This window comes from Bos indicus x Bos taurus, chromosome 26 (assembly GCF_003369695.1).
Source record: "Bos indicus x Bos taurus breed Angus x Brahman F1 hybrid chromosome 26, Bos_hybrid_MaternalHap_v2.0, whole genome shotgun sequence".
NCBI classification, from domain to species: domain Eukaryota; kingdom Metazoa; phylum Chordata; class Mammalia; order Artiodactyla; family Bovidae; genus Bos; species Bos indicus x Bos taurus.
The window spans coordinates 37,270,927-37,296,237 of record NC_040101.1 but is presented as its reverse complement, the minus strand read 5'-3'; the positions used below and the strand labels follow the sequence as shown (position 1 = coordinate 37,296,237).

Here is a 25,311-nt window from a genome sequence, read left to right as displayed (position 1 = left end):
GTCTTTTCGAACCCGGGTCTCCTGCATTGTAGGCAGACGCTTTACCATCTGAGCTACCAGGGAAGCCCTTTTTAGTCTTAACATTTCCTAATTATTCTTCAAGACGATTCTGGACGCTTCCTCCGAGAAAGGGGCTTGCTTTGGACCTCTCCTTTCTGTGCTTCCACAGCACAGTCTTACAATTCTCTAATTTCATTTACAATAACCGCTAGGTTTCCCCAGCGCTTACAGGGTCTTTCTAGTCTGAACTATTTACCCTCACCAGTGAGACAGTTGCTATCAGTCCCATTCTGCAGATGAGGAAACTCTGGCCTAGAGACGTTTTGTAATTTGAGCAAGACCACGTCGACGTGTGACACTACTCACGGGGAGTCTCCCACAAGACTACACGTTCCAGGGTGGCACCTTCGGACCAGCTATTTACTTTCCCGCGGGCCACGCCCCAGGGGCGGGGGTCTGGTGACGACACCGCGTCCCATGGTGCTTTGCGCCCCAGCGCTGCCATTGGCCCGGCCGGTCGGCTCCTTTTTCAAATTGAGGCGCCGAGTCGTTGCTCGGTTTCCTGGGCTTCGGGCGGAGACTAGGTTTGTGATTCCAAGGCTCGGACTGGTGCGGGGCAGACGGCGCGGCCAGTCACGGTGGCCGTGACTGGTGGGTAGCAGTTTCCGCGGGCACGCCAGCACCCGGCAGGGGAGGAGGGCACCTAGGTCCGCGCCGGCCGCCGAGCCGCTCCACGCCCCACGGCGAGTCCGTGACCCGGCCTTCTTAGGGGACAGTCATGGCGTCTCAGCCGAATTCATCTGCGAAGAAGAAAGATGAAAAGGGGAAGAACATCCAGGTGGTGGTGCGATGCAGGTAGGGCGAGCTTGCAGGGTTTCGAGCCCTGGGCTTTGCTGCCGGGCTCCTTCCTGCGCGGGCCGAGAAGAGGGATTTTGTTGGCTATTTTCTGAAGGAACCAGACCTTCCTGTTTCTTAGTTTCCTGCGTTCTGTTCGAGAAAATGACACCAGGTTACTGTGAGGAGTAAATTAGTATTTTGTTTTGTTTTTTCCAGAAGAAAGGATATTTGTATCTGAGTTTATAGTTTAAACTGCTATTGAGGAGAAGTTCGTCGCTGTTCTTTAGTGAAATGTGTTTTTTTTTTAAAAATACTGTCGACAAAGATTTAGGTGTCATTCTGTATGCCACTCCTTGCAGTTGATCAGTTTGGAAACGACTGCACACCTACTAAACAAATGTTTTAGCACTTATGTTGTTATTATCATCCTGTCCATCATCTCTAAAAAAGTAATCATTTACCTCTTCACTTTGTTCTAGAAGTAATATTTTCTTAATCCTTAGTAAAAAAATAAACATCTTTGTTTTTAAAATTGAAGTTGTAGAATGAGTTTATGTTTTAAAAAATCAAGGAGACAACTAAAGTTGTGCTACATTTTCCAGTGGGTGGGTGAAGGTGTTCAGCTCTCTCCTGATTAGTTTATGCATCATTTCCCAGAAGGAAATGGCAACGCACTCCAGTATTCTTGCCTGGAGAATCCCATGGACGGAGGAGCCTGGTAGGCTACAGTCCATGGGGTCGCAAAGAGTCGGACATGACTGAGCGACTTCACTTCATCACTTCAGGAGAGGAAGAACATACTTGTACAATCTATTGCTTAACCAAATATTGGATTGATTTGGCTTTTTAGACACCCTACACAGTTTGCTGGTATATGTGTATTTTGTGTGTCTATTTTTGTTGCTGTGATATTAAAAACTCTACCAACTCTCAGAAACTATTTTGTAAATCCAAACGTATTCTAAAATTAAAAGGTTATTTTAAAAGTGTATTAACAGACTTTCTTAGGTTATTGCCCACACAGCTTTGGTAGCTTGAGTTGTATGTATCAAAGGTAATAGCTAACTCTAAAGTAGGTGCCTGACAAGACACTTGGTGGTAACCCAAAGTCTAGCCAATTACCAATTGCATTCTCGGGCCTCTGTTAATAGTTACTTGTCTTGAAGATTAAAAAAACCAGCCCATATTCCAATACAAATTTTTATATGATTTTGATCATTTAATTAAGTCAGGCAGTATTACCTTTTCTATGTGGCTTTATTTTCTTTAATATCATTTTTATTGTGAGTTAAAAAATAGGTCAGACCTATAAAAAAATATAACGAATATAACAAGCATCTTTGTTTAGAAACAGAAGAATCATTACAGCTAGAATCCCACTGTATCCCTCCACATCCCTTTCTTCTACCTTAAGAGTGGAACATTATCCTGAATTTCATGTTTATTACCTCCATACATTTAAAGCCTTAACTTAAAAGAGATTTATTTTATTGTTAATGAAAAGTGCTTAGTGTCCAATGTTTACAATAACTTCAGTATAAAGAGATGTTTTTCTCTTCAAATTAGCCTTTTCTTTTTCAAATAGCCCTCCTACTGCAAAGATTTCTGTTCTTGGTGTGGTGGTGGTGTGTGTGTGCTCAATTGTGTCGAAATCTTTGTGACTCCATTGTCTGTAGCCTACCAGGCTCTGCTTTTCATGGGATTTCCAAGGCTAGAATACTGGAGTAGGTTGCCATTTCCTTCTCCAGGGGATCTTCCTGACCCAGAGATTGAACCTGTGTCTCTGCCGTCTTTTACCACTGCTCCACCTAGGAAGCCCAACGTGTCCTTCAGTTCAGTTCAGTTCAGTCGCTCAGTCCTGTCTGACTCTTTGCGACCCCATGAATTGCAGCACGCCAGGCCTCCCTGTCTATCACCAACTCCCGGAGTTCACTGAGACTCACCTCCATCGAGTCAGTGATGCCATCCAGCCATCTCATCCTCTGTCGTCCCCTTTTCCTCCTGCCCCCAATCCCTCCCAGCATCAGAGTCTTTTCCAATGAGTCAACTTTTCGCATGAGGTGGCCAAAGGACTGGAGTTTCAGCTTTAGCATCATTCCTTCCAAAGAAATCCCAGGGCTGATCTCTTTCAGAATGGACTGGTTGGATCTCCTTGCAATCCAAGGGAATCTCAAGAGTCTTCTCCAACACCACAGTTCAAAAGCATCAATTTTTTGGTGCTCAGCTGTCTTCACAGTCCAACTCTCACATCCATACATGACTACTGGAAAAACCATAGCCTTGACTAGACGGACCTTTGTTGGCAAAGTAATGTCTCTGCTTTTGAATATGCTATCTAGGTTGTTCATAACTTTCCTTCCAAGGAGTAAGCGTCTTTTAATTTCATGGCTGCAGTCACCATCTACAGTGATTTTGGAGCCCCCAAAAATAAAGTCTGACACTGTTTCCACTGTTTCCCCATCTATTTCCCATGAAGTGGTGGGACCAGATGCCATGATCCTCGTTTTCTGAATGTTGAGCTTTAAGCCAACTTTTTCACTCTCCTCTTTCACCTTCATCAAGAGGCTTTTTAGTTCCTCTTCACTTTCTGCCATAAGGGTGGTGTCATCTGTATATCTGACGTTATTGATATTTCTCCCAGCAATCTTCATTCCAGCTTGTGCTTCTTCCAGCCCAGCGTTTCTCATGATGTACTCTGCATATAAGTTAAATAAGCAGGGTGACAATATACAGCCTTGACGTACTCCTTTTCCTATTTGGAACCAGTCTGTTGTTGCATGTCCAGTTCTAACTGTCGCTTCCTGACCTGCATACAGGTTTCTCAAGAGGCAGGTCAGGTGGTCTGGTATGCTCATCTCTTTTAGAATTTTCCACAGTTTATTGTGATCCACACAGTCAAAGGCTTTGGCATAGTCAATCAAGCAGAAATAGATGTTTTTCTGGAACTCTCTTGCTTTTTCCATGATCCAGCGGATGTTGGCAATTTGATCTCTGGTTCCTCTGCCTTTTCTAAAACCAGCTTGAACATCTGGAAGTTCACGGTTCACGTATTGCTGAAGCCTGGCTTGGAGAATTTTGAGCATTACTTTACTAGCGTGTGAGATGAGTGCAATTGTGCAGTCGGTAGTTTGAGCATTCTTTGGCATTGCCTTTCTTTGGGATTGGAATGAAAACTGACCTTTTCCAGTCCTGTGGCCACTGCTGAGTTTTCCAAACTTGCTGGCATATTGAGTGCAGCACTTTCACAGCATCATCTTTCAGGATTTGAAATAGCTCAACTGGAATTTCATCACCTCCACTAGCTTTGTTCATAATGATGCTTCCTAAGGCCCACTTGACTTCACATTCCAGGATATCTGGCTCTAGGTGAGTGATCACACCATCGGGATTATCTGGGTCGTGAAGATCTTTTTTGTACAGTTTTTCTGTGTATTCTTGCCACCTCTTCTTAATCTCTTCTCCTTCTGTTAGATCCATACCATTTCTGTCCTTTATCGAGCCCATGTTTGCATGAAATGTTCCCTTGGGATCTCTAATTCTCTTGAAGAGATCTCTAGTCTTTCCCATTCTGTTGTTTTACTCTATTTCTTTGCGTGTGTCCTTAAACTTTACTAAATAAACAACTTATGCCCTTGAAGGTTATTAAATCTTTTCTCAAAGGGCCCACATAGTAAATATTTTAGGCTTTTCAGATTACATGTGGTTTCTGTCACATAATCTTGTCTGATTTTTTTTTTTTCCCAGTTTTAAACTTTTAATGGCAACAGTTTGTAATAACCTAAGAGATCAGCCTAAGGGGTTCCCTAGTAGCTCAGTTGGTAAAGAATCTGCCTACAATGCAAGAGACCTGGGTTTGATCCCTGGGTCCGGAAGATCCTCTGGAGAAGGAAATGGCAACCCATTCCAGTATTCTTGCCTGGAGAATCTCATGGACAGAGCAGCCTGGCAGGCTATAGTCTATGGGGTCACAAGAGTTGGACACGACTTAGCAACTAAACCACCAAGAGATCAGCAAATTTTTAAGAGAGATGACTTCAGTTTTTGATTACAATGAATGCAATCTTTGTGATAACCTAAGAAATCAGCAAAATTTTGAGAGATGACTTCATTTTTTGATTATAATGAATACAATCTTTATGATGTTCTTTACTTGTACAGTAGCTATATGAATATTTATGGAGTGAATGAATGAATTTAGTGGACAGGACTTTTTTTTTAATCTTCAGTCTGTCTTACCATTTTGGTTGTTTGAATTTTAAAATGACTGTAGTGAAAGCATTAGTGTTAGTCGCTTAGTTGTGTATGACTCTCTGCGACTGCATAGACTGTAGCCCGCCAGGCTCCTCTGTTCATGGAAATCTCCAGGCAAGAATACTCGAGTGAGTAGCCATTCCCTTCTTCAGGTTATCTTCCCCACCCAGAAATTGAACCCGGGTCTCCTGCATTGCAGGCAGATTCTTTACTGTCTGGACCACCAGCGAAGGCCAAGTACAATTGATGGTTTTGCTAGTGCCATCAGCAGCAACCTTGCAATTTCTAATTAAAGAAGTCTGGATAGGAAAATAGTTGGTTGACAGTACTTTATTGCAGCTATAAACAGTCCCTAAAGCTCCTTTGTGGGAGCTTTGATAACTTTTAGGAATGTGTGATTTGTGGGAATTTCTACTACTTTGCCCAAATAACTTGAATGGTATTCATTTGGTAACTTAATCACACATCCTGACGAGAGATTAGACCAATTGGAAAAGCTTTAACCACAGGAGAGCAGTTATGGATACTGTGACTTTTGTGCATTGTTAGGTTTCAGTACATTTAACAAATGATAACATGACAAGATATTACTTGGAAGTTACTGAGTTAGATTTCTCAGGATCACAAATGTGGTTTTCATACATGGGGGTGGGGCATGACAGGGACATTGAGGTATCCTTAACATAAACAGCAGTTTGGTTAGTCTAGTGATGAGGGGAAAGATAACTTCCTATTTGGCATTTCCTGTCACAGTATGTGATAATGAATGGGAAAAGTGAACTCAGGGCAAGAGTACCTCTCCCTTTGGCTCAGATTTGTGCTCAGTATCTTACGGATGCTACTCTGTGGACTGTGGTTCTTTTTAGCTTTCCTTTTCGTTCCCCTAGGGATGACATTTATTAAGCAGTGTAGTATAACAGATATTATTAATATTTGAGTGTCTGCTAAGCAGAGTAGTAGATGCTGGGGAAACAGTAAATTACATAGGACTTGTTTCCCTACATTTTGAGGTTGGTACTATTACCAACCTTTTAATTTTCAAATGAGGAGACAGGCACAAAGGGCTCCATTGCCCAGGCAGACTGGATGAAGAGTCCTCATTCTACTGAAATGCCTAAGGAGGCATTTATCTTATTTTACTTCACATGGAGTCTTTCCCATCACACCTCCTCTATCCTGCTCTGTCCTAATCAAGGCCCCATTAAGTTTCTGCTGTAAGTTCCTACAGCACCTTTTACTTCCCCTTACTAAACATCATCTCTCTTATAATCACTTGTTTTATGTTCCCCACTAGACCTCAGTGTTTTGAGGACAGATTGAATTAACACATGTGAAATACTTGGAACAGTGAGTACCTGGCACGTAGTAAGCGCTCTGTGTATTAGTCATTATTTTAATATATTTTTAATTTTGTGCCACTTATCCCTTGGCAGGTTAATATTTTGGATGCAAATTTGGCATGTTCTTTCTAATACATCATAACCTAACTTGGCCGGATTCTAGGAACATTGGAAATAGAATTCTGAAAAATAAGTTTCACCTTTTTTACAAATTAATTCTCTTAGCATCTACTCCAAGAAACTGTCAGAATTGTATATATCTTTCAAAACTTTTTAAACTAATTTTATTTCTGGCAATTGAAACCCTTAAAATTCTGCTGTCTGCTTTAGCAGTGTCGTTTAGGCCCCATTTAATCTCTGTCACCAACAGTGTGGTTAAAACTTCCCATTGTTCTTGTCTGAGATATTAACAAAAATGTCATCAGTAACCTGATAACTAAGAGTTCTTAATTCTTAAGTGAACTTAACTTACAAAACAGACTCACAGACTTAGAGAACAAACTTAGGGTTGCTGGGGAGAAGGGATAGTTCGGGAGTTGGGGATTGACATGGACTCACTGCTATATTTAAAATGGATAAGCACAAGAACATAGAACTCTGCTTACTGTTAAGTGGCAGCCTGGATAGGAGAGGAGTTTGGGGGAGAATGGATACATTTATATGTATGGCTGTGGAGAAGGCGATGGCACCCCACTCCAGTACTCTTGCCTGGAAAATCCCATGGATGGAGGAGCCTGGTGGGCTGCCGTCTATAGGGTCACATAGAGTCGGACACGACTGAAGCGACTTAGCAGCCTATGTATGGCTGAGTCCCTTAGCTGTTGACCTGAAACTATAACAACAGTTTTAATTGGTTATATATACCCCAATACAAAATAAAAAGTTTTAAAAAAAAGAGTTCTTGAATAACCTTGTATGTTTCATTTTACAGACCATTTAATTTGGCAGAGCGGAAAGCTAATGCCCATTCGGTAGTAGAATGTGATCATGTGCGGAAAGAAGTTAGTGTTCGAACTGGAGGACTGGCGGACAAAAGCTCAAGGAAAACATACACTTTTGATATGGTACTTACTTCCTAAAGTGCTGCTACTTCTTATTATCCACTAATGTAAAATTATCCTAGTATGTATATTTTCTGTAGGTTCTGGTGTAGTTAGAAATTGCAGTTGATCCTTTGAGTTGTCAAATGGTTTCTAGTGGGCTGGATAAGTTAATATATTAAATTAAGGTAATTTTGAAGTTTTTTTTTTTTAAGAAATGCCTTTTGTTTTTTGGCTAGGTTTTTGGAGCAAATACTAAACAAATTGATGTTTACCGAAGTGTTGTTTGTCCAATTCTGGATGAAGTTATTATGGGCTATAATTGCACTATTTTTGCGTGAGTTAAACACTTTTCAAATTGATGAAAAGTTTTAGATGCATGTAATCATTTTTTTTTGTTTAACACTTCTGTTAATTTTGACAGATATGGCCAAACCGGCACTGGAAAAACCTTTACAATGGAAGGTGAAAGGTCCCCTAATGAAGAGTATACTTGGGAGGAGGTATTTATTGTTTATATCAGACTTTTGTCTCTAAAGTGGCTCAAGTGCAGCAGAATAAAACTTGGTTGGATGCCTCTGTCTGAAATAGATCAGAATACCATGTCAAACATGAATTTAGGATAAACTACTAGTATAATGATGTTAAAGTATATGTAATGGCTTCTGTTTAAGAAACATAAAGTCTTACTGGGAGAGAGGAGCAATACATATGGTACAGTTAGATGATGAGAGAAGTGTCTCTTTGGGACAGAGAGTTGGAGCAGACTATTGTGGGAAAGTGGAATGTGAGTAGGACTTGAAGAGGAAGGCTTTGCAGTGAGGGAGTGAGTCTTGTAAAGTTAGCACAACCATGGGAGCAGTATGGTACTTTATTAATGATGACTTTGAGTATAAAATTAAGATCACTGTATTGCTGAAGATTATAGAAAGCACATAGTACATTTCACAAAGAAATGTGTTTAAACCTAAATGAGTTTAATGACTAATATTTTCCAAATTACCAACATTTAGGTAGATCCTTTCTTCTAGTGGTTGGGGCATTAACTTACTTTATGCATGGGTAATAGTGTTATGGAATTGTAATCATAGAAAATATGGACTAGGCTTAAAGCACAGTTTCAAAATTTAGAGTCATAAGTTTTTTTAAGGATAATTAGACATTTGAGAAACAACTTTGTTTTATGTCGGAATTAGGGAATACTGTTAGATGAGCCACTTTTCTGATTAAAAGAATGGTTCTATGTTCTCATGAGAAAAATTGGAGAGGATGATTGAACTTGGCTTTATAAGGAACTTGATTCAGTTGGTTTCTGTATAATGCTCAGGCATGAAATAGCTGACTGGAATGACAGATTTGTGGAAGGTGTAAGGAAGAATAATTGCTATTGAACAGATTGTTGTAAATGGCTTGTAAATGATTTGGCTTCTCTAACATTAGGTTAGTTTTTTGATTTTTTTTTAAAACCTGTTTTGACATATTTATGTTTAAATATACTATAAAAGAGGCCCTTGTTATATGTGTGTTTTAACTATTGCAGTAAATGGTATTCTTTAAGTCTTTATTAATATTATAATTTCAGGATCCTTTAGCTGGTATAATTCCACGTACTCTTCATCAAATTTTTGAGAAACTTACTGATAACGGTACTGAATTTTCAGTGAAAGTGTCGCTGTTGGAAATCTATAATGAAGAGCTCTTTGATCTCCTTAATCCATCTTCTGATGTTTCTGAGAGACTGCAGATGTTTGATGATCCCCGTAACAAGGTAACTTGAGTCTTTGACAATGAAATGTCTCCAAATGTTAATGTGTGATATTTTGAGAAATATATATATATATATGTTTTTTTTCTTTTTAACCAATTTAATGGGTGCTCTTCTGATATTTGGTCAGAGGGGAGTGATAATCAAAGGTTTAGAGGAAATCACAGTACACAACAAGGATGAAGTCTATCAAATTTTGGAGAAGGGGGCAGCAAAAAGGACAACCGCAGCAACTCTGATGAACGCCTACTCTAGGTAAGAAAGCCCTTGTTTCCCCCGCTGCTCCATTTTGTTTTCAAGAAGAATATCCAGACTTGGGAAATCACATTGGGGCGTGTCAAGTATGTGAGCCACACAGCTAGATCGTGTGCTGGATTGCTTGCCTTAGCGATTGGCTTGAGGTTTATAAGGAGAGCACCAGTGTTGGGAGAATGTTGAAAGGAGGACAAAGACAAGTTAAACTTGAGCAGAATTATTGTTTTTTTAAGTAGAAGATTTCTTTTCCCAAATGAAATTATACATGGGAGCCCTGATTAAAATGTGGCTGGGGTAGTTGATTTGGCAGTGGGATACTCAGGGGCTTACTTCTTCAGCCTTCAGGAGATTTGCCCTGAGTACTTTTCTGGAGCCCCTAAGGATACTTAGAATACAGTTTGAAAATCCCTTTTTTGAGTAAAGATTAGAAGAAAACCAAATGGCCTGTTTTTTTTCCCCCCAGCTTAATCAAGGTATAAATGACAAAATTTTATATATTTAGGTTGTACAACATGACTTCTTTCTTCTCAAATGGCTTCACTTTAATGTAGGAAGACACATAATCACTAATAGAATACACATGATCACTAATACAGGTTTTCAAGGGGAGAAAGAGGCATATTTGATAGTATCCCTTATGAGATGAATCCCAGACTCTACAAATGCACTTTACCAAATCAGAGGTGATTTTTTTTTTTTTTCCCTCATCTTTGAAGGAAATATCAGAATGTAATTGAAAGAGTTGTAGATTAGGAGTTAGGTATTTGTGCAGTTAACTAAATATGTTACCTTAGGTAGTTAAACTTACTTGAATATCATTTTCCCTGAACTGCAAAATGACTTTGAGGTCTTGCTCTCTTATAGTTGCTCTCTTATAGTCGGACATTTCTACAATATGCTATAACAATTATAATTGTAGCTCTATATAAATATGTGTGTATTTAAAGAAAGAAGAAAAATAGCATAACATGAAAGTAATCAGTATCATGGAATTATGGGTTATTTTATAATTTAAATTAAATTTCCTGTAATAGCTTTCCATTAAAAATGGAATTATAAACAAATCATAGAATGAAGTTTCCACTTGAATTAAATGTTTGCTTTATAACTTCATTTGATTTAGACTTTGGAAGAAGGAATTTAAGAAATTTTCTTTCTCTAAATACTTTTCTCTGAAATATAAAATTCCCATTATTCTGTAAATTTGAATAATTTAAAATTTCCTAATTTTCACTGAAGACTGCAGGAAAGATATCTTCTTATCAATGTATGTGATAAAGAAAAGAAACATGATTCAGTTTTCCAAAATCAGAATTGACTTTTATGCTTAATAGCATTAGTCCTATTATCTTAAATTCAGTTCAGTTCAGTTCAGTTGCTCAGTCGTGTCCAACTCTTTGCGACCCCATGAATCGCAGCACTCCAGGCCTCCCTGTCCATCACCAACTCCCAGAGCTTACTCAAACTCATGTCCACTGAGTTGGTGATGCCATCCAGCCATCTCATCCTCTGTCGTCCCCTTCTCCTCCTGCCCCCAATCCCTCCCAGCATCAGGGTCTTTTCCAATGAGTCAACTCTTCACATGAGGTGGCCAAAGTATTGGAATTTCAGCTTCAGCATCAGTCCCTCCAATGAACACCCAGGACTGATCTCCTGGGCAAATAATGGTAGGAAAACATGAGATTAATTTTATAATTCAAATCTATAGTTTATATTTTTCCCTCTGTCCCTCCCTTTTTCTGTTATTTAAAATAACTTAAATAATTTTGTAAAAATGATACTTATAAAATTTTCCAAGTCACATGAAAAGTACAAATGAGAAAATTAGAAATTACCATATTCCAACCATCAATGACATTAACAAACATAATGTTCTTCATCAGATATTGATACAGAAAGGAATGCTGTCTTTGGTTGTCTGTATTGTTTTTTATATCACTAAGATAAAAGTTGAGTGTCAGTATACAGCTTAAGAAGGACTTTGGAAAACCTTGTAGTCTAGCAGTGATTGCTTGTGGTGTTTCAGTGAACACTGCTATTTACTGTTTGTGCTGTTCAGAGGAAGGACCTACCTGTCTCTGGTGACCTTCTTAAGGCAGAGCAATGTACTTTTAGGACAGTTGACACTGAGGGGGAGTGATCTGGTGGCTTGCCTGATGCTGTTTGAGTTTAAGGTAATGATATTTCAAGTGGTTCTTAGATCAGTTGCAAGCCATCTCTTCTGACATACCAGGCAGCTGTTCAAACATTATTCCACATCCAGCTTTCAGAGGTGCCTGAGGATTCTAAGTCATTTAAGCTGTTTTCAGGTAGCTTATTATTGGTTTCCTCTATGCAGGCAGCAGGAGGAAGAAAGCCAAAACCTAGCATCATTCTATCTATCTACTGTCTTCCAAAATCTTACTGATATCCTGTCTGATACTATCTTTCTCTACCCTGGTGGATTTAGATCTTTCTTTGCTGTTTTCATTATGTTACAGAAAGAAATAATGTTTTGCATTATAATGATTGGGCAACTTGGTCTTGTTTTCTAGTCGATCCCACTCAGTTTTCTCTGTTACAATACATATGAAAGAAACTACAGTTGATGGAGAGGAGCTTGTTAAAATTGGAAAGTTGAACTTGGTAAGCATCAACTGTAATACCACTGTTCATTCTATCAGGTTTTTTTTTTTTTGTAGTTTTATTGAGGTATAACTGACAAATAAAATTATGTATTTAAAATGTACAATGTAGCAAGATATCCTTTCTCATGCTGAATAATATTCGAGTGTGTGTGTGTGTGCGTGTGCATGCACATCATGTCACATCTTTATTCATTCGTCAGTGGGTACCTAGGCTATTTCCATACCTTGTTATCATTAACAGTGCAGTGAACGTGGGAGTGCAGACATTTCTTTGAGAGAATGATTTTCATTTTCTTTGCATACATACCCAGAAGTGGGATTGCTAGGTCAAATGGTAGTTCTATTCCACTGTTTCTTCTTTATCACCTCATAGAGCAGTTTGAAAATTGTGTATTTAGAGACAGTACTTTTGTAGTCACTGGGTTTTTGGTTTTGTAGTGGGTTGTTACTTATAGAAAATTATTTTACTGGCTATTTAATATCTTTATGTACAATATGAGAATGAAAGTCTTCTATTCCAAATCCATAGACTGAGGACTTATTTTTATTTTTAAAATTCAAGGTTGATCTTGCAGGCAGTGAGAACATTGGCCGTTCTGGAGCAGTTGACAAGAGAGCTCGGGAAGCTGGAAATATCAATCAGTCCCTGTTGACTCTGGGAAGGGTTATTACTGCTCTTGTAGAAAGAACACCTCATGTTCCTTATCGAGAATCTAAACTGACTAGAATCCTCCAGGACTCTCTTGGGGGACGTACAAGAACATCTATCATTGCAACAGTTTCTCCTGCATCTCTCAATCTGGAGGTAAGGTCTTAACTATCACTTTTTTTGGCTGTGCTGCGTGGTTTGTGGGATCTTCGTTTTCAACAAGGGGTTGAACCTGGGCCCTCAGCAGTGAAAATTTGGAGTCCTAAACACTAGACTGCCAGAGAATTCCCTAACTATCATGTGTAATATTTTTAAGAGTTCACTAATTAGCTTCATTCATTCTATACTACAGTAAAAATAATCTAGACATTGTATGTGGTGGACACATAGAGGAGAACACCACTGAAAAATTGTCTTTCTCCTTCCTGGCAGTTTTCAATCTTAAAAAGCTAGTTACTTAGTTGTATTTTTCCCGTCTTCAAAGATAATTGCTGTGGTCATTAACAGTGGATGGTTTAATTGAGGCCTTAGAAGTGGGTTAAGCGAATACTAGTGCTTTAGAGGCTGCTTAGAGATCACTAAAAATGGGGCTGGATGTGGGGGTACAGGTAGGAAAACCAAAAGAAACAACAAAGATGGTAAAATCTACTTTAATTTTACTGGATTATCCTCTTTAAATGGAATTAGAAAAACTTTTATAAAGTCTCTTAATTCCTCTTTCATTTTAAAAACTATTTTTGTTGAGAAATGATTTGTATACTATAAAATTCATCCATTGAAAGTATATAATTAGGTGATTGTACTATATTCATTGAGCTATGCAACTGTCACCAAAATCTAAACATTTTTATCCTAGAAGGAAACTCTGTAACCTATTAGCAGTCACTCCCCATCAGTTTCCATTTCTAGCCCTAGGTCACTATTAATCTACTTTCTTTCATCTATGCCTTTGCGTATTCTGAATATTTTATATAAATGGAATCACACAATAAGTGTTCTTTTGTGACTGGCTTCTTTCACTTAGCATAATGTTTTCAATGTTCATGTTGCAGCATCAGAACTCATTCCTTTTTGTGGGTGAATAATATGGATATAGGACATTTTGTTTATTCATCAGTTGATGAAATTCATTGAGGTTTTTTTTTTTAATAGAGCTTAAGACTAAAGCAAAAAATTATTAGATTAAATTATAGTAAAGTTAAAGACCCTGAACCTTGAGGAGTAAAAAATAAGGATGTTTTAAACAGTCCTCTGTCTTATTTATTTACTTAATTGGAGTATAGTTGCTTCAAGAACATTCCTTGTTTTTAAAGGTTGGGTATAGTAGTATTACTGGGTAAATGTTTATATTAGATATAACCAAAAATTATTATGTTATTGTATCGTACATTTTAGGTAACAGAACTACTTTATTCTCATATCTTCAGTAATTGGCCTTTTCTTTTCATCACAGGAAACTCTGAGTACACTGGAATATGCTCATAGAGCAAAGAACATACTCAATAAGCCTGAGGTTAACCAGAAACTCACCAAGAAAGCTCTGATAAAGGTAATTGTGAATTTTAATGGAGTAATATAAATTTGTTTGACAAATGTGAAAATGAGGAACTGAAATAGATAATTGTTTTTAAAAATTTATTAAATTGCCTTTGATAAGGCTTTTCATTTAATGGGTTGAATTAAATGCCCTGTGTGTTAAAATGCTTTTTCTAATACTAATAGATGACCTTACAAGCTCTATCCAGTCAGTAAAATTTAAGTGTATAATGGTACTTCAGTGCAGTTTTAATTAGCATTTCCTTAATAGTGATAGTCAGCATCTTTTCACATGCTTATTATCCATATGTATATCTTCGTTTGTGAAATATCTATTTAAATTGCCAGTTTTTAATTGGGTTGTCTTTTTATGAAGTTGTAAAGGATTGTTCATATTTTATACATACTATCCTTTATGAAATAATTTGTAAATATTTCCTCCCAATCTGGCTTGTCTTTTCCTTTTATTGGTAGTGGGTTTTTTTTTTGTTTCTATTGAGACAACTATAGATTCACATGCAGTTGAAAGAAGTAATACAGAATACAGAGAGATCCTTTATACATTTTATCAAACTATACAGTAAAATCACTGTAGGGACACCATTAATAGCAATTCATTGGTCTTATTCCTCAATTTTCCTGGTAATCATGTGTGTGTGTTTAGTTAGTTCTATACAGTTTTGTTATGTGTAGGTTCATGGAGCCACTACCACAGTCAAGGTCCTGAACAGTCCCATCTCAGCAAGGATTCCTCATTGCCCTTTTATAATCACTTCCTTCCCACTCTGACCTCACACCCTGATCTTTGTTATCCAATGATCTGTTCTCTTTCTAAACCTTTGTCATTTTAAGAGTGTTATTGAATGGAATCATGCAGTATGTAAACTTTGGGGATTGCTTTTATCACTCATAATTCTCTGGAGGTTAACCTGAGTGGTGCATATCAATAGATCTTTACTTTTTAATGCTGAGGAATATTCCTTGGTATGTATATACCACCCGCCTGCAGTGCAGAAGACCCCAGTTCAATTCATGGGTCAGGAAGGTCCCCTGGAGAAGGAATAGGCTACCTACTCCAGTATTCTTGGGCTTCCCTGGTGGCTCAGACTAAAGAATTCACCTGAAATGTGGGAGACCTGGGTTCGATACCTGGGTTGGGAAGATCCCCTGGAGGAGGGCATGGCAACCTACTCCAGTATTCTTGCCTGGAGAATCCCCAAGGACAGAGGAGCCTGGTGGGCTACAGTCCATGGGGTAGCAAAGAGTCAGACACAACTGAGCGACTAAGCACAGCACAGCACGGCACATGTATACACCACACATAGTTTGTTGTCAGATTCACCTGTGAGAGACATAGGGGCTGATTTCAGTTTTTCACGGTTGAAAATAAAACTGCTTTGATCATATTTGTTAATAGTAATTTGTGTACATGTAAATTTTCATTTTTCTGAGATAATTGCCCAAGAGTATAATTGTTGTGTTGTATGGTAATTGAATATAAGTTTTCTTTTTTTTTTTTTTTTAAGGAACTGCCAAGTTGTTTTCCAAAATAGCTGGGCTTTCTATTCTGTTGCATTGATTTATGTCTGTCCCTCACTAATAACACAGCTTTAATTACTGTAGCTTTATAATAACTCTTGGAATCAGACTGTTTAAAAGGAAGCTTATATGAGCAAACCTTTCTTGATAAACGGTGTCAAAATTGTCAGGATCTGAGAAACACTACAGTGATTTTTATATTCATTATTTTTTAAAGGGATTTGATTTAGGTCATACCTGAATGGTCTAGTGGTTTTCCCTACTTTCGTCGATTTAAGTCTGAATTTGGCAATAAGGAGTTCATGGTCTGAGCCACAGTCAGCTCCTGGTCTTGTTTTTGCTGACTGTATAGAACTTCTCCATCTTTGGCTGCAAAGAATATAATCAATCTGATTTCGGTGTTGACCATCTGGTGATGTCCATGTATAGAGTCTTCTCTTGTGTTATTTGAAGAGGGTGTTTGTTATGACCAATGCATTTTCTTGGCAAAACTCTATTAGTCTTTGCCCTGCTTCATTCCGTATTCCAAGGCCAAATTTGCCTGTTACTCCAGGTGTTTCTTGACTTCCTACTTTTGCATTCCAGTCCCCTATAATGAAAAGGACATCTTTTTTGGGTGTTAGTTCTAAAAGGTCTTGTAAGTCTTCATAGAACCGTTCAACTTCAGCTTCTTCAGTGTTACTGGTTGGGGCATAGACTTGGATTACTGTGATATTGAATGGTTTGCCTTGGAGACGAACAGAGATTATTCTGTCGTTTTTGAGATTGCATCCAAGTACTGCATTTTGGACTCTTGTTGACTATGATGGCCACTCCATTTCATCTGAGGGATTCCTGCCCGCAGTAGTACATATAATGGTCATCTGAGTTTATTTCACCCATTCCAGTCCATTTCAGTTTGCTGATTCCTAGAATGTTGACATTCACTCTTGGCATCTCCTGTTTGACCACTTCCAATTTGCCTTGATTCATGGACCTGACATTCCAGGTTCCTATGCAATATTGCTCTTTACAGCATCGGACCTTGCTTCTATCACCAGTCACATCCACAGCTGGGTATTGTTTTTGCTTTGGCTCTATCCCTTCATTCTTTCTGGAGTTATTTCTCCACTGATCTCCAGTAGCATATTGGGTACCTACTGACCTGGGGAGTTTCTCTTTCAGTATCCTATCATTTTGCCTTTTCATACTGTTCATGGGGTTCTCAAGGCAAGAATACTGAAGTGGTTTGCCATTCCCTTCTCCAGTGGACCACATTCTGTCAGATCTCTCCACCATGACCTGCCCATCTTGGGTCGCCCCACAGGCATGGCTTAGTTTCATTGAGTTAGACAAGGCTGTGGTCCTAGTGTGATTAGATTGACTAGTTTTCTGTGAGTATGGTTTAAGGGCCTAGATCTAGATAGATCTGATAGAGTGCCTGATGAGCTATTGCATGAGGTTCATGACAGACAGGGATCAAGACCATCCCCATGGAAAAGAAATGCAAAAAAGCTAAATGGCTGTCTGGGGAGGCCTTACAAATAGCTGTGAAAAGAAGAGAAGCGAAAAGCAAAGGAGAAAAGGAAAGATATAAACATCTGAATGCAGAGTTCCAAAGAACAGCAAGAAGAGATAAGAAAGCCTTCTTCAGCGATCAATGCAAAGAAATAGAAGAAAACAACAGAATGGGAAAGACTAGAGATCTCTTCAAGAAAATCAGAGATACCAAAGGAACATTTCATGCACAGATGGGCTCGATAAAGGACAGAAATGGTATGGACATAACAGAAGCAGAAGATATTAAGAAGAGATGGCAAGAATACACAGAAGAACTGTACGAAAAAGATCTTCACGACCCAGATAATCACGATGGTATAATCACTGACCTAGAGCCAGACATCCTGGAATGTGAAGTCAAGTGGGCCTTAGAAAGCATCACTACGAACAAAGCTAGTGGAGGTGATGGCATTCCAATTGAGCTATTCCAAATCCTGAAAGATGATGCTGTGAAAGTGCTGCACTCAGTATGCCAGCAAATTTGGAAAACTCAACAGTGGCCACAGGACTGGAAAAGGTCAGTTTTCATTCCAATCCCAAAGAAAGGCAATGCCAAAGAATGCTCAAATTACCGCACAATTGCACTCGTCTCACACGCTAGTAAAGGAGTGCTCAAAATTCTCCAAGCCAGGCTTCAGCAATATGTGAACCGTGAACTTCCTGATGTTCAAGCTGGTTTTAGAAAAGGCAGAGGAACCAGAGATCAAATTGCCAACATCCGCTGGATCATGGAAAAAGCAAGAGAATTCCAGAAAAACATCTATTTCTGCTTTATTGACTATACCAAAGCCTTTGACTGTGTGGATCACAATAAACTGTGGAAAATTCTTCAAGAGATGGGAATACCAGATCACCTGACCTGCCTCTTGAGAAATTTGTATGCAGGTCAGGAAGCAACAGTTAGAACTGGACATGGAACAACAGACTGGTTCCAAATAGGAAAAGGAGTACGTCAAGGCTGTATTTTGTCACCCTGTTTATTTAACCTATATGCAGAGTACATCATGAGAAATACTGGACTGGAAGAAACACAAGCTGGAATCAAGATTTCTGGGAGAAATATCAATAACCTCAGATATGCAGATGACACCACCCTTATGGCAGAAAGTGAAGAGGAACTACAAAGCCTCTTGATAAAGGTGAAAGTGGAGAGTGAAAAAGTTGGCTTAAGGCTCAACATTCAGAAAACGAAGATCATGGCATCCAGTCCCATCACTTCATGGGAAATAGATGGGGAAACGGTGGAAACAGTGTCAGACTTTATTTTTCTGGGCTCCAAAATCACTGCAGATGGTGACTGCACCATGAAATTAAAAGACGCTTACTCCTTGGAAGGAAAGTTATGAACAACCTATGTAGTATATTAAAAAGAAGACCTTTGCCAACAAAGGTTCGTCTAGTCAAGGCTATGGTTTTTCCAGTGGTCGTGTATGGATGTGAGAGTTGGACTGTGAAGAAGGCTGAGCACCGAAGAATTGATGCTTTTGAACTGTGGTATTGGAGAAGACTCTCGAGAGTCCCTTGGACTGCAAGGATATCCAACCAGTCCATTCTAAAGGAGATCAGCCCTGGGATTTCGTTGGAAGGAATGATGCTAAGGCTGAAACTCCAGTACTTTGGCTACCTCATGTGAAGAGTTGACCCATTGGAAAAGACCCATTGGAAAAGATGTTGGGAGGGATTAGGGGCAAGAGGAGAAGGGGACGACAGAGGATGAGATGGCTGGATGGCATCAATGACTCGATGGACGTGAGTCTGGTGAACTCCGGGAATTGGTGATGGACAGGGAGGCCTGGCGTGCTGTGATTCATGGGGTCGCAAAGAGTCGGACACGACTGAGTGACTGATCCGATCTGATCTGATTTTTTAAAGGCCATACTATTTTATAAGCATTCATTTTATTTTAGACACTTTAATTTTTGAACCCTGTTGCTATTATTAAATCTAAAAATATTTAACAGTAATTTATTATGATAAAATATTTAATCATTGTTTAAAATTCCCGTTGTTTCAGTGTAGACTTTTAATATTTTGTTTTAGGATCCAAATAAGGTTTGCCATAAATTAGTAGTTGGATTTTGAGGCTTGATAGAGTCAGGTTTTATCTTATTTATATGTTTTTGGCCAAAATACTTGATAAGTGGTGGTATATTCTCCCACTTGGAAGCACATAATATCTGGGTCTTTCCCTTTTTTTGGTAAGGGATTCATTATATTGAAATGACCTGATCCACTAGTTCTTCTTTAAGGGTTGCAAAATAATAATAATTTTCGAATTGTTATTCCTTAGTTGACTGCTGGACTAACTCTGTAAAGAGGAATATTCCCTCAGCTCCCCAAGGCTATATTTCTTATAGGAAAGACAGGACAAATGCTTGATTCATTTCCTTTGACAGTTTGGAGAATAATGGATTTGTTTCCCAACTTTCTTAACATCATTATAAACTCATGGATTTAGAATATTTGTGCTAACAATTGTAGTTAACAACCTCACTGACATTCAAATTGTTCCTTCTCTGGCCATTGGGTACCCTTTCAGTGGGTTCTTTAGTCTTTTTTGTTGGCCTAAGCTTCCTTCGCTTCCTTCCTATTTTGTTTTACAAGATGTTCCAGGTTCATCTTGAATGTTTCTTGCCCCAATCCTGGAGTCAGACACTTCCCTAAGAAACCCTGGTTCCTTTTAGTGTGAAATGAGATTTGGAGACCAACCTGGCTACTGGGGGTTATTTTTTCTTCAGAAGCCTGTATTTTTATAATGAATGAAAGCTATTGACTTTATTCTAACCATATTAATATTGAATGAAAAGTAAGATTGTGACTTTTTAATCACATACTTTTATGCTTTAAAAAAGATAAGAGGGCTAACTTTGTTTTATTTATTATAAATCTTCCCCAAACTGAATGAAAAAAAAGTGAAGTGCTAAACTGACACAACATTCTTCTTTCATAGGAATATACAGAAGAGATAGAGCGTCTGAAACGGGATCTTGCTGCAGCTCGTGAAAAAAATGGAGTGTACATTTCTGAAGAAAATTTTAGGTAAGCCCTTGGTTATGGAAATTAATTTCTAAGAATGTACAGCATAGGGAGTATAGTCAGTAGTATTGTACTGTTATTGTGGTGATCATTTTGTAATGTATGAGTATCAAATCACTATGTTGTACACCCAAAAATAATGTAATATTATAAGTCAATTATACGTCAATTAAAAATTATTTATCTAAACTATATCATTCATTTAATAACAATGTTGCATTCCTCTTGTACATTTAATGTCGAAAAGTATTTCAAATAGCTCATCTACTTTGAAGAGCTATTTCCAATAAAGAACTGATGTATGATATAGTTAACAAAAGACTGTTAGAATGAACTCTCTTCTTATACCCCCTCAACTTTATCTTTTCCTTTAATCAATATCTCTAGCAAATAGTTTGAGGAAATCTGCATTCTTAAAATTCTTTGTCATTTAAGCACAATGTGGAATAGAAAATGGTTGGTAGTTATGAAGGAACTAGAGGAATGCAAACGATAGCACTCGCTTCTGACACTTGCTAATCTCAAGAAATCAGAGGCTCATTAAAGCAGACCAGAATTGTCTGGTGCAAAATGTCAGTAGTGCTAAAGCTGAGAAGCTGTGCTCTAGAGAAGAATCCGGAGAAGGCAGTGGCAACCCACTCCAGTACTCCTTCCTGGAAAATCCCATGGACAGAGGAGTCTGGGGGATTACAGTCCATGGGGTCGCGAAGAGTCGGACATGACTGAGCGACTTCCCTTTCACTTTTCACTTTCATACACTGGAGAAGGAATTGGCAACCCACTCCAATATTCTTGCCTGGAGAATCCCAGGGACAGAGGAACCTGGTGGGCTGCCGCCTATGGGGTTGCAGAGTCGGACACGACTGATGTGACTTAGCAGCAGCAGCAGAGAAGAATCGTTTATCTCATGAGGACTTTTGTGGTGGAGTGATAGTGGTATGTGTGTTGGGGCGTGTATTGGGGTCTGTGTGCTGGGGGCAGGAGGTTTAATTGCTCTGTATACATAGCTTTAGTTTTCCAGGTTTTAGCCCCTTCCCTTCCTCCTGTGAGACCTGACGTTTTCACACCACAAGCCTCTTCAGGATTCTGCCTGTCTGGTTTATTATTCTTCATATTCCTGATTATAGACACCTGGTATCCCCTACCTCTGCTTTATGTGGGTTATTGTCCTCTGTCACCTTTGTAGCTTCTCAAATTTTATATCCATACATGGTTTTTTCCCCTGTAACTGGTAGGGATTCTCAGTTTCAAAATGGAGAAAACAAGAAAAACAGTCTGTTTATAAACCTAAGACAAAGAATATATTTGTTTTTTGCACTTTGTATCTATTGCTTATTGATACTTAGGCATCATATCATGATAGTGATAAATAGTAGAGATGATATGTAACTGCCTCAGTTGTGTTAGAGTAAATTTTATAGGCATTAGGAAACAATATTCACTGTTAAAATCCTGTTAAATTTTATTTTAGAGCTATGAGTGGAAAACTAACTGTTCAAGAGGAACAAATTGTAGAATTGGTTGAAAAAATCGCTGCTGTTGAGGAAGAGCTAAATAGGGTAAGCATTCAAAACTGTATTGACTGTCATGTAAAAAGCAAATATTAAAAGGCACTATAAGAATGTGAGGCACCTGATATTTTTTCTTTAAGATTTTTTTTCTTGCTGACCTCTAAACTAAAATTAAGTTGTATCACAGTTTTTTTATCATTAATGATAATGAAGAAGTGAGTCTTTTTTGAGGAAGTTATTCAATTTGACACATACTAATGCAGCATTTTAAGAAATTAAATGAATTGTATAATTTAATATGAAAGTTGTATAGTGAATGCTGAGACATTTTCATCAACATGTTTATCAGATGACAAAAGGCAGATGTTGGGAGAAGCCAGATGTTAAATAACTAAGGTTGAAAGACCTGACCCTTCAGTGCCACCCTCACACTGGCAGTGTTGAAAGGAATCTGAAGAATTAACACCATTTCATTAGACCTGTTACTTATTTGTGTTTGGTTGGCTGTGCCCCACGACTTGCGGAATCTTAATTCCCTGACCAGGTATCAAACCTGTGCCCATAGCACTGGACACACAGAGTCCTAACTACGGAACCACCAGTACTAGTAGTAGTTATAGGAAGAAACCAGTTACTATGTGAAGTGCTCTAACCTGCCTGGTAACTTGTTACAACTTTTATATGGAAATAATTTGTTTGGTTCTTTTAGTATTATAAACTAGCCCGGTGTGTCAACGACCAGTTCGGCATTTTTAAATTCTAAAACAAAAATGTTTCATGTGTTATATGTAGGTTACAGAATTGTTTATGGATAGTAAAAATGAACTTAACCAGTGCAAATCTGACCTGCAAAGTAAGACACAGGAACTTGAAACCACTCAAAGACAGTTGCAGGAAACTAAATTACAGCTTGTTGAAGAAGAATATATCACCTCGGCTTTGGAAAGTACTGAGGAGAGACTTCATAATGCTGCCAACCGGGTTTGTCTTTTATTTTTATTTGAAGTCGAGTTAAAGAAGTTAACTTTCTTAGCATAAGAAAGTTAGAAAGCATAAGAAAGCATAGAAGTAACTTTCTTAGCATAAGCTAAGAAATTGTGAAATTCTGTGTATTGACTCCAAATGATACTTCTGTCCATTTAAGAAACATTATTTTACTATTTCGTCTAGATTTTCTTCACTGGAGATGCTTATTTAAGAAAAATCTATTCCTTAAGTTTTGAAAATAGAACCTGACTTTAATATATTTTGTGAATGTTTAGAATGTAGTACTGCTTTACCTGTGGTCATGGTTGAAACTAGTCATCAAGAATTTAGTATCTTCTAATGATGGGCGATGTTGAAAATACTCACTTTTTTATTAGGTGTATCCTTCAGAAATTAGTAACACATGAAAGTGAAAGTCACTCAATCATGTCCAGCTCTTTGTGACCCCATGGACTGTACAGTCCATGGAATTCTCCGGGCCAGAATACTGGAGTGGGTAGCCTTTTCCTTCTGCAGGGGATCTTTCCAACACAAGGATCGAACCCAGGTCTCCCACATTGCAGGCAGATTCTTTACCAACTGAGCCACAAGGGAAGCCCAATAATACTGGAGTGGGTAGCCTATCCCTTCTCCAGCGGATCTTCCTGACCCAGGAATTGAACCAGGGTCTCCTGCCTTAATAACACATATTGGGGAAACATTTGTGAGGGAGCATAATTATTAAAATTGATTGGCAAAGTCAGTTGTCCTTGTCTAGATGCCTAGTGGAGGAGAAATAAACATTGGCATGAATTTAAATTTTTCTTCTGATACTATATATAAAATTTACTAGTTCTTTTTAGAAGTCTTTAATGAAGCACAGATATTTTCATTAGCTTGCTTTTGTCATATCCATCTTATCAACACTTATTTTTAAAAATCATATATAGTTGCTTAACACAGTTGAAGAAACTACAAAAGATGTATTTGGTCTCCATTCTAAACTGGATCGTAAGAAGGCAGTTGATCAGCATAACGCAGAAGCTCAAGATGTTTTTGGCCAAAACTTGAATAGTCTATTTAATAACATGGAAGAATTAATTAAGGATGGCAGCATGAAACAAAAGGCCATGCTAGAAGTTCATAAGACCTTGTTTGGTAAGTACAAACATTTCTTTTTTTCTTTTAATTGAAAGATAGTTGCTTTAAAGAATTTTGTTGGTTTCTGCCAAACATCAACATGAATGAGCCATCATTTCAGTTCAGTCACTCAGTCGTGTCCAACTCTTTGCGACCCCATGAATTGCAGCACGCCAGGCCTCCCTGTCTATCACCAACTCCCGGAGTTCACTCAAACTCACATCCATCGAGTCCGGGATGCCATCCAGCCATCTCATCCTCTGTCCCCTTTTCCTCCTGCCCCTAATCCCTCTGAGTATCAGCGTCTTTTCCAGTGAGTTAGCTCTTCGCATGAGGTGGCCAAAGTACTGGAGTTTCAGCTTGAGCATCATTCCTTCCAAAGAACACCCAGGACCGATCTCCTTTAGAATGGATGGTTGGATCTCCTTGCAGTCCAAGGGACTCTCAAGAGTCTTCTCCAACACCACAGTTCAAAAGCATCAATTCTTCGGCCCTCAGCTTTCTTCACAGTCCGACTTTCACATCCATACATGACCACTGGAAAAACCATAGCCTTGACTAGACAGACCTTGGTATACATATATTCCCTTCCTCTTGAACCTCCCTCCCATCTCCCTCCCCATTCCACCCTTCTAGGTTGTTGCAGAGCACCTGTTTGAGTTCCCTGAGTCATATAGCAAATTCCCATTGGCTATCTATTTTTACATATGGTAATATTTTTCATGTTACTCTCCATACATCTCACCCTCTCCTTCCTCCCCCAACCCATGTCCATAAGTCTGTTCTCTACATCTGTGTCTCCTTTGCTGCCCTGCAAATAATTCATCAGTACCATCTTTAGTTCAAGCATTTCTTATTTCAGTCTTACTGTGTTTAGTGTGAGACTAATTTCAAAACTGATATTAAAGTATTATTTTCACTATAGAAAATTTTGAAGATGCAGACATGAAAAATTTTAAAGGTCACTTAGAGTCTAGTCACTCTAGCTAACCACTAAAAAATTTATTTATTGATTTCTAGTTTCTCTTCTTTAACCTTTTTTATCTTCAGTAATACTGTGTATTACTTTTAGTTACAGATTAATTTTTAGATTATTCTGACTCTTACACTAGTTACAGTTTCAGGTCTGATACACTTACAGATGTGCCAAGTGCTTCCTGAATACTATAGAACATAATTTATGTTTAATATAATTCCATGCTTATGTAGTGAGTCAATTATTTTAAGCTTATTTGTTATAAATTTCCACAACAGGGGTATAAATTTTGCCAAGATTGTAT

At 38.3% G+C, this 25,311-nt stretch overlaps 1 protein-coding gene across 2 annotated transcripts in view; it reads left to right on the top strand.

Annotated features, from left to right (window-relative positions):
* KIF11 (kinesin family member 11) overlaps positions 1-25,311 on the top strand; it is a 75,584-nt gene that overhangs the window by 28,780 nt on the left and 21,493 nt on the right. Inside the window, exons 1-13 of one of the 2 annotated variants that reach the window (XM_027529306.1) lie at positions 516-855; positions 7,360-7,492; positions 7,708-7,805; positions 7,893-7,971; positions 9,051-9,236; positions 9,364-9,488; positions 12,023-12,113; positions 12,678-12,920; positions 14,218-14,313; positions 20,329-20,417; positions 21,886-21,973; positions 22,718-22,906; positions 23,842-24,049. In XM_027529306.1, coding sequence (XP_027385107.1) covers positions 779-855; positions 7,360-7,492; positions 7,708-7,805; positions 7,893-7,971; positions 9,051-9,236; positions 9,364-9,488; positions 12,023-12,113; positions 12,678-12,920; positions 14,218-14,313; positions 20,329-20,417; positions 21,886-21,973; positions 22,718-22,906; positions 23,842-24,049 — 1,702 coding nt within the window. In that variant the 5' untranslated portion in view covers positions 516-778. Of the gene's footprint in view, positions 1-515; positions 856-7,359; positions 7,493-7,707; positions 7,806-7,892; positions 7,972-9,050; positions 9,237-9,363; positions 9,489-12,022; positions 12,114-12,677; positions 12,921-14,217; positions 14,314-20,328; positions 20,418-21,885; positions 21,974-22,717; positions 22,907-23,841; positions 24,050-25,311 lie in introns of those variants that run through there. The other variant, XM_027529307.1, reaches the window with a different exon arrangement.